Here is a 9,374-nt window from a genome sequence, read left to right as displayed (position 1 = left end):
AGATGGCTGCTAGCACACGTTTGCATGTTATCAGCACTCGCAGTTAATATTCTTGTGGAAAAGAGGTAGCTTGTATAAGTGTTTGTGGGAATCAAAGAAAATGGCTGATACATACCCTTTAAGCAAATTTAATCTTTGCACGCGTACGATGTTTGGGAATAATCCTTTGTAAAAAGAATCTCTTAGGAAATAGGGTTCTCTATAAATTACTCTAAAGGTTTATAGAATAAGGCTTTAGGAAACAATGTCTTTTCTGTAGGTTTCTAATTTGTGATAGCAATTCAGTAGCTGGATAATAATTACTGTATTCTGTAAGATCATTTAGCAGAAAATCCCTAAAAAAAAATATCAATTATTTTTATTAATTTGCACAGGACTTTTCCATAAGGGATTTAATTTGGGGCTGTATTTACTTAGCTCTAGAGCTTGGGTTTTACCTGCATTTATCCTTTTGCTCCCACCTTTGCACCTTTCCAGCAGGTTGCCTTCTCTGTGTTTCATTGTGGCTGCTCTTGCCTCACCCACATTCAGATGGTTGCTTCAGTCAGCTCCTCTATTGCTGTCATCCAACATTTTTCTAAACTCCCTTTCCCCGTAATCTGTCTCATTCCTAATGTTTTTCAAGGAATTGGTCATACATCATAGAGGGGAATCTTAGGATATAAGGATGATGAGTGAGATAAGAGGATTTACCAGGCAAAAGAGTGGGACCAGATAAAAGATGAGTCGCTATCATTCTTAAAATGTAACAAACAGAATTGGGAAAGAACAGGTGTTTGGTTTTAAACTGTATTTAATACCAAACAACTGTTGTTATAACTTGATTTTAATTTTCCCCCACAATGTTTTCCTTCAAGTATTTTGATTAATATTGCCAAATTATTGCCAAATTGACTTATTTGCTGCTTTCAAACCAGGCCTGTTCCTGTAAGTAAGATACACGCTAGACCTCCTGATGGCTTCAGTGGGAACTCTGACTCCTGAACTCCTGTGAAATCTCACTTACCCATGCACATACAACCAAAGAATTCTGCCCACTGTTGCACCGGTGCGGTGCACTCATACCAGAGCCCTTGCACCTGATGCAAGTGGATGAACCAGGGTGTTTTAATTTGCATTCAGAGTTTTAAAAATCCTTTTTTGGAATGATACAGCAAACCTCACTGTTTCACATCAAATATTCCTATTGGAGTGGGTGAAGCTTTTCCAGTAAATATCATGGGTGTATGGTTAGTCCCACAGTGACATCATCGCTCTGTGGCAGTGGAGACTGTCATGCTGACTGAGCAATGAAAACCCAGATACATTGAGGAACGAGCAAAAGTGATTCATCACTAATTTATGACTGGGTACTGGGATGGCCACCAAGGATATTTGACTTGTCCACAAATCTGTATATTTTACAAATCTATTATGTACGGAGCTTAAAAATGAATTTTCACTGTCTTCTAACTTTTCTTTTGTAATTGCTTTTGCTTGCCCATCCAAGAAGCAGGTGACCAATCAGGTATGAATTGCCAATGGCTAATGAATAATAGTCAAATGAATAGTTTGTAAATAACCCTTAACCTGAAAGCTGCTTGTCTAGAATATCTGATGATTTCTTACAAATCGAAATGTATTTTGCCTGCTTTGTTGAATATACACATAGATATTTATACATGCACAATTCACATTCCTTGTATAAATACACAGATATTCAGTTTCAGGCAGTTGTATTTGAACAACTGTAGTTTGGCTGAACAGCAATTGAGGAATTTAGTGTAGATTAGCATAGTCAAACAAGATTTCTACAATTATAAATTGACAATGTAAAGTTTCAGTAATTTACTCTTGATATTGACAGAACAATTTGGGACTAGTGTGTCTAAGAGAGCAACTTTCATTTTTTCAGGTGAATAACTCCTGCTTTTTGTCAGTCATTTCAGTCTGATTATCTCTTTCAATTTAAACATTTTAGTATAAGAGATTTTCTAATAAGAAGCTGTTAATTGCTAAACAAATAGGCTGCAGCAACAAAACACAATTCACTAAAGTTTCGTTTCTATTAGCTAAGCTTTCTCTCAGAGAATTTAAATACTTGCTGGAACTCCAGTCATCCTGCAGCATTTAGGAGAGAAAAGCTCTGTATGTATCGTAGCTAGTGCTTGGACTTAAGGAAATAAAAGCATCTTGCACAAATAGATATATGAAATACAAGTTAATAAACTGTTTTCATAAAGTCAAATACACTAAGAGAAAATGGATCACAAAAGCAGATGCAGTTTTCTGTATTTTAGTTCAGGATTTTTAGGCAACAGCAGGTTTTAAGAACCATGCAGATGAAAACACTTTAGTAAAACCTGCTCTGAGTTTTTTGTTTTGTTTCATGGGGTTTTTGTTTGTTTAAGGAGAGTCTTTAATCTGTTTTGGCATTTTTTGCAAAGTCTTGGGATTGTTTCTCACTGTTACAGAACGTTCAACTGGCTGAAAACGCACTTTAATTTAAAAACGTTCTTATTTTCAGAGGAACATTTTATTTCGCAGCCTGCCAGATTAAGTTGGTACATAAAGACTGTAACTTTGACAGGGGTTAGTATGTATTCTACCATTAAAAGAAGTCCTGAAATGATCTATATAAAACACTTGAACGATTTAAAATAAAAACCAAAAGCGTAGGTTTATATTGTTTTCAAAGCAGGAGTCGAAATTCGAAAGAAAAGAGCCTAATTTCGAACGGGAATAGGAAGATTGCGGTAGTTGGAGGAGGATTGCGGCAGACCCCTAGGACGGCGGACCCGCTAAGGCAGCACCTGCAGCCACACCGGAGGGCGCGGAGGTTCCATCTCCGGGACGGCAGAGGAGGAAAACAGAATTTCCCTCGTTTCGGGTGCCCCGCCGGCTACAGCAAAAGAAACATCTTTTCCGCGAATATCTGCAACGGTTCCCACCGTGCCCGCTCCCAGCCCCCCTGCGCAGGACAGCGCCGGCGCCCGGCAGCCCCTGCCCCAACAAAATCGACGGCCGGGGGGCACCGCCGCGGCAGCCGCTTCTCCACCCGCTGGCGGGCGGGAGCGCCCGCGGGGAACCGTCCCCGACTACCTGAGGAGCGCGGTTCCCTCCGCCCCGTCCAGGTATTTGGGGAAGCCTCGGCCGGGACGTCCTGCCGAGGTGGGGCTGCACTGCCTCGCAGCCGAGCCTCGGAGCTTCCCCCCCCGGCGCTGGCGGATGGCGCCGGGGCTGCCCCGAGGGAGCCCGGCGCTACCAGCCCGGTGCTCGGGCAGGGGGCTCCGCGCCTCAACCCCCCTTCCGAGGGTGAGGAGAGCCCCGCTGCCCGGCAGCCGCCCGCCGGGCGAGGGGAGGCGAGGGCAGGACGACGCCCGCCCGCGCCAGCGCGGCCGCCTCGGGGCGAGGGTAGGGTCGGCGAGGGCTCTTCAAGCCGCCTGGGTCACGAACGGTCCTCGCCGGCTAACGGCGCTGACCGGGCTGCGGGGCGAGCGGAGCTGCTGCCCCGGGAGGGGAGGGAGGGCGGCACCCGGCTGCCCCAGGGTTCCGTTAAACTGACGGGCGGCGCGGGGCAACGGCTCCCCAACCGCCGCGTCCCGGCCGGCCCGGCCCGAAGGAAGCGCCTCGGCCGGGCTGAGGGGGAGCCCCGCGGCCGGTTGGAGATGCTGAGGCCCCTCCCCACTTTCCGAGGTAAACTCCGGTGGACTTCGAGCTCTCCGTCCGCCTCTCGGCGGCGGCTGGCGCCCAGGGCAGAGCGAGTTCGGGGCGAAAACGAAATAGGTGGGGCGGGGGCTTCCAGCGCAGCCCTCGGCCCCGCTCCGTTCCGAGCCCGCCCTTGGGCTTCCTTTGGCCGGCCGTTCTCCCGGCGGCCGCCCCGCTGAGGGACGCCGTAGTGCGGCCCGCTGAGGCGCCGTGCCGCCGGGACGGGCGGCTGCGGCCGGGCTGACAGGGCGGGGTGGCGAGGCGTCGGCCGAGGGCCCGGCGGCGGTGGCGGGACGCTCCTCGGAGGGGAGCGCGGTCGCTGGGGGGCTGCAGGGCGGGACCCTACCTGCCCAGGGACCCCGCCGCGGAGTCGGGCTGGCGGCCGGCCGGCGCGACAGCCTGCGCTGAGCGAGCGACGCCGCCTGCGCCTGTGGAGCAAGGCCGGTGACGGCCCTGGAGCCACGCCGCACCTGAGGCCAGGGTGTGAGGTAGCCCCCTCGGGGAGCCGGAGGGCTTGGAGGGCTGGGACTGAGAGGTGGGTGGCTGCAGGTTTGCCAAGTAGAGACTTCTGGGGAGGGGTATAGGGGTGCTGAAGCAAACAGGTGTGATGCGGAGCATCGGGGAGGGAGTGTGCGTCTCTGTATAGGAACGGGGGTTTGGTGCCCCACAGCAACGGAGGGGCAGCTCTCTGGCATCTTCATCCCAGGCGCCGCAGGGCGTCTTCCTTTTCATCTCGGTGGCTGGAAATATCTGTTTAAAATAATGAGGCCGCATAGGGAGGATCTTTTTTCTCGTGTCTCTCTCCCTGCGTTCCCTTTAGGTAACCGCTGTGCTGTAGCTCCTGTGTGCGCGCCTGGTAATGAGAGGCAGGGAGGCAGCCTGGGAAGCGCTGGCTCCGCCAGTGGGCGTTTTCTGGCGGCCGGGGCTGGTACTGGAAGCGGCACTGCAGTGATTTTATCTGCTTCTTTGCAGACGCGCACGCACATACGGGGCAATATTTGCCTCGCTCGAAGAAAATACAGGTTGTTGCCGTTTTCTTGCTTTGAATGCGAAGTGGGAGCATGAGGAAAAGCGGACTTTAAAAGGGGATCGGAACCGCTTGGCGGTCAGTAGAGCCCTGTCCCCTCTGGCCTAAAGGGGGAACGGAAATGTGAGGATTTTATGAGGGCGGGGAGCTGGGGTGCAGAGGAAATACTGCCCGGGGGTTGCTGGAGGGAACGAAGGACCGAACCGCGGTTGCCCCTCGTTTGGCTCCGTCCTTTTTCGGCTTCCCCTTTCGCTTTACTCTAGTATCTCTCCTAGACGTCCTGCCTTAAACTACCGCGAAAGGGAGGGAAGAGCGGAAGCATGTCCAACCCGGAGAAGCGGATCTTATCCCGCCCCTCGGCCCCCCTGGCTGCAGCACCCGGGGAAAAGCCCGGCTCCGGCAGCCGCCCGCTCCATTCCCATGGCCAGAGCGGCGGAGGTGGAGGCAGCGGCGGGTCTCCTCCTCCTCCCCCCGCTCCTGGAGGCGGCTCGGCTGCCTGCAGCTCCCTCTCTCTCCTCTTAACAACCACCACCAGCAGCAGGAGCCGCGCTGCAGGGACAGCCTCCTCCGCCGCCTCCGCCAGCATCGTCCCCAGAGCGGCAGCGGCTCCTTTCCTCGCTCCAATCCCCTCCTTTTCCTCCGCTTCTCCATCTTCTTTTTACTTCTTGCCGCCGCCTCCTCGTTTCCCCTCCTCGTCTTCCTTTAACCTCACAAGTCTCCAAGGGAGGGAAGGAGGAGGAGAGGCAGCGAGAGCGGCAGGAGGAGGAGGAAGAGATGTTGGCGGAGCAGCAGCTCACTTGATCGCCCATCCAGGCGGCAGCGGCAGGAGGAGACTCTTCTGTTCTTCCTCCATCCAGGGCTTGCTGCTCCGTTCCGCAGCCGGCGGCCCCCGGCAGCACCACTCCCGGCTCCTCCTCTCCCCAGCCGCCTCTCGCCCGTGGTCCTGCAATTCCCTCGGTGCTGCAGCAGCAGCAGCCCGCGGCGACGGGATCCGAGGAGGCGACGGCCCCGGCGGGAGCAGGACTCCTAGGCGGCAGCAGCGGCAGAGAGGCGCCTTCTTCTCCTTCTCGTCTCCCCTGCTCCTAGGGCCAGACATGGAAGATGGATCTAATTCTGCAAGCTGCTTTAGGAGGTTTACGGACTGTTTCTTTAACACAAGTAGGTACCGGAGCGCTGTGCCCGGCGGCGGGTCGCGCGTGTTTCGGGGGGAGGCGAAGGGCTGTGTCCGAGGCTGGGTGCATGCCTTGAGGAATGGGCATTTCTTTGTGAGTGGGGGGGAGGCGAAGACACAAAGGGGCCGTGTACGTGGGGCGTGCGTGGACGCATGGAGGAGCGGCCGGGTGTGTATTGAGGATGCACGGACAAAGGGGATGCTCGATGCAACTGAGTGCTCTTTGTGGGAGCTGGCTGTTAACGCCTCGGAGATTTCAGCATCATTCCGGGATCAGACAACTCTACCTGTATGTGTGTCAGCCTTTTATTTACTGAATGTTTAATTTGCTAAGGAATGATACGTAGAGAAATGGAGACTTTCCCCCCCTACTTATTTGAAGTAGCGATAAGGAAGCATTATGGTATCGGAAAGGCGGCGGAGGACCGAAGAGAGTGAAACGTATCGCTTCTTTCTGCATCCCCTGTCCACCACAGGCGGGCCAATTCCGTGCCTTTGATCCCTCTTTGATAGCGGGTACCTCCTTCCTTTCCCTCGCCGTGGCTCATTGCAAGGCGGGCGAGAAGCCGGAGAGGAAACATGTGCTCCTTGCTGTGGGGGGCTGGCGGGGAGGGCGGAATAGAGAGGGCACTGAAGCGCTCCGCAGCGAGCCTCCGCCGCTGCCGGCGAAACCTTGGCCGGCTCCCCCCGAGCCCAAACGCGGGGGGAGGGCGCGGGGCCGCGCTCGCCCCGTGTCGGGAGGCGGGAGTGGGGCGAGAGCAGCCGCTCGGCCTCCCGGTGCGGGGCTCGGTCGGTGCCCTCCCCCGCCCGGCGGCAGCGAGGGCCGCCGGCCGGCCCCAGCCGCTGAGGAGGCTCGTGAGAAGAGGGTTTCGCGTGGCAGAAACTCCCCGTTCGTAGGGACGCGGCCCGGCTCCCCCTCCGGTGTCTCGCCCCGAGCATGCCGCCGCCTTCCCCTCGCCGAGGCGTTTCACCGATAGACCGCGCCCCGCCGGGTGGGCGCCCCTGCGGCTGCGGCGTGCGCGGAGCGGCCGGGGCTTCGGGCTGAAGCCTCCCGGGTTCGGGTTGCCCCTGCCGTCCCGCCAGCCCTCAGCTCCAGCGCCCCGCCGGGAGATGTGCTGGGGTTCAGTTTGGGCATGGGACTAATGCATTTCCAAGTGGAGCATGTGTCAGGGCTGAAATAAATCTTTGTGGTTTTTTTTTTTTTCCAGAAACTTTTTTTTTTTTTTTGTCGCCTAATGTTTTGATGCCGAGGGTGACTGCGATCACCTGTGGTTATTTGTGTTAGGGTGTTTTTTTCTTTTTTTTTTTTCTCCTCTTCTTTTTATGACAATTTCTTGAAGCATAGATTTATGCCTTGAAGTCTCCCTAAACTTGTGCTTTAATCTGTTAGCATACTAACAGAAAAGGTGGCTTTTTGGATACAGGTAAATAGTACATAGTTCACACATGTATGTATTTTGGGGGTATGTGAGAAGAACTATAGAGATGTCAGCTGAAACCTTATCATTTGTCTTATTGTCTTGCAGCTGTCTTTAGCACAATAGTCTGCAAGTGTGGTAGTACTTGTTCTGTTCTACAGTAGAGGTGAATAAAGATCTGCTGCATTGTCTTTTTCAAACTTTATTCAGTAGTTGATTGTATTACAGAGCTACATACTTGTTTAGTTTTGAGGCCTGAAGGGAAGCTCTTCCAGTTTTTATTTTCTCTGTGTTTAAGAGGGGTAGAATATTGCCATACGTGTGGTACAACTCTGACATTTTAAAATAAGTGGTCTTGGGAGCAAGGGACTGAGCCAGGGAATGTGTGTCATGTAGGGCAACTGCACGACACACATGGTCTATACTAGACTAAGAAAAAGATAACACAGAAAACATCTCTCTGTTCAAAACACCATTTAAAAAGCAGCAGTGACTTCAATTTAAGCTATTTTATGACTACTTGAACGCAAGAAACCTGGTCATCTTTGACTGACTGTGACCTCTGACTGAAGATTTTCCTGCTGGCAGGAAAGGAGCAGAGTGGTTCTTTCCCCTGCGAGTTTACTGACGTCTAAGAAGACATGCAGCCTCTTTCTCTGTGGAGACACTTTTCCGTGCTCTGCAGCCTGCTCTCATGAAACTTTCAAGAACTTAAATGTCTGGTATCTCTGCTCCTCTTGAATGTTGTTGAAACTGGCCAATGGGCTCAAAAGGTATTAGTGAGGTCAGTTGGGCAGACATCCACATGCGTATATACATATGCATACACTTCCCTCCCTCACTGAGTGATTGCATAAGTCTGATTTCCTTAGGAAACCAGGCTGAAAAAAGGAGTGGAGGGAAGTCAAACAAGATACTATTCAGTTCCAGTGCAGCTACTGCAAAGAGCACTTGTCCAACTGTTTGGAGTACTGTGCGCAGTCCTGGTTACAGTGTGGCCGGAAGGCTATTATTGTTTTGAAGAGGATGAGGTCATGTAGAATAATGAAGATAATGTGCTGCATCTCATAGCTTTTGTTTCCTGAATTGCATTTTAGATTCTAAATCATACATAGATACATAAATACACTGTTTGACTTTAAAGACAAAAAAGTCTAAATATTTTTACAGGGAAACTGAGAAGTTCTGTAGGGAAGAGAATTGAGATGAGCTTTTTGGAAGGGAGTTTTAAAAGTGACCTAATAGAATCCTCAAGACTGGAAAACAATGAAATCGCCAGAGATGTATTCTTCTTTCTTCTCTGAGCTCTTTCGACTTGCATGGTCTGCGGTCAGGATTTTGTTAGAAGGTTCTTGATATTATGAAAATTTTAAGTTCTGTAATACTGTTTGTGCTGTATCCGGCTATTTTTAAGATTCCTAGTAAAGCACTGAACTGGATTGCAGAAGCTTGTATCGTAGAATGGTTTGGGTTGGAAGGGACCTTAAAAGATCATCTAGTTCCAACCCCCCTGCCATAGGCAGGGACACCTTCCACTAGAGCAGGTTGCTCAAAGCCCCATCCAGCCTGGCCTTAAACACTTCCAGGGATGGGTCATCCACAACTTCTCTGGGCAACCAGTTCCAGTGTCTCATCACCCTCACAGTAAAGAATTTCTTCCTGATATCTAATGTAAATCTGCCGTCTTCCAGTTTGATCCCATTGCCCCATGTTCTATCACTACATTTCCTGATAAAGAGTCCTCGCGTGTCATTCCTGTAGGCCCCCTTTAAGTACTCGAAAGCAGTTATAAGGTCGCCTCGGAGCCTTCTCTTCTCCAGGCAGAAGAACTGCAACTCTGTTGGCCTGTATTCATAGGAGAGGTGCTCCAGCCCTCTGTGTCCTTCTTATGTTGGGGACCTCAGAGCTGGACGCAATACTCCAGGTGAGGTCAGTTTCACCCTCTCCAGGGGTGAGAGCAGAGCGGGAGCATCACCTCCCTCAACCTGCTGGCCTTGCTTCTTTTGATGCAGCCCAGGTTATAGTTGGCTTTCTGCGCATGTTGTCAGCTCATGTTGAGCTTCTCATCAAC

General features: G+C 51.7%; 1 protein-coding gene across 1 annotated transcript in view; it reads left to right on the top strand.

Annotated features, from left to right (window-relative positions):
• Positions 1-5,034: 5,034 nt before the first annotated feature.
• The window catches only part of PDE10A (phosphodiesterase 10A), a 186,699-nt gene continuing 182,359 nt past the window's right edge, over positions 5,035-9,374 (top strand). Inside the window, exon 1 of the mRNA XM_074168084.1 lies at positions 5,035-5,872. Within this exon, the coding sequence (XP_074024185.1) occupies positions 5,035-5,872 (838 nt within the window). The remainder of the gene's footprint in view (positions 5,873-9,374) is intronic.

This window comes from Numenius arquata, chromosome 2 (genome assembly GCF_964106895.1).
Source record: "Numenius arquata chromosome 2, bNumArq3.hap1.1, whole genome shotgun sequence".
Lineage (NCBI taxonomy): Eukaryota > Metazoa > Chordata > Aves > Charadriiformes > Scolopacidae > Numenius > Numenius arquata.
The sequence above is the reverse complement of the archived record's forward strand: the minus strand, read 5'-3'. Positions and strand labels throughout refer to the sequence as shown.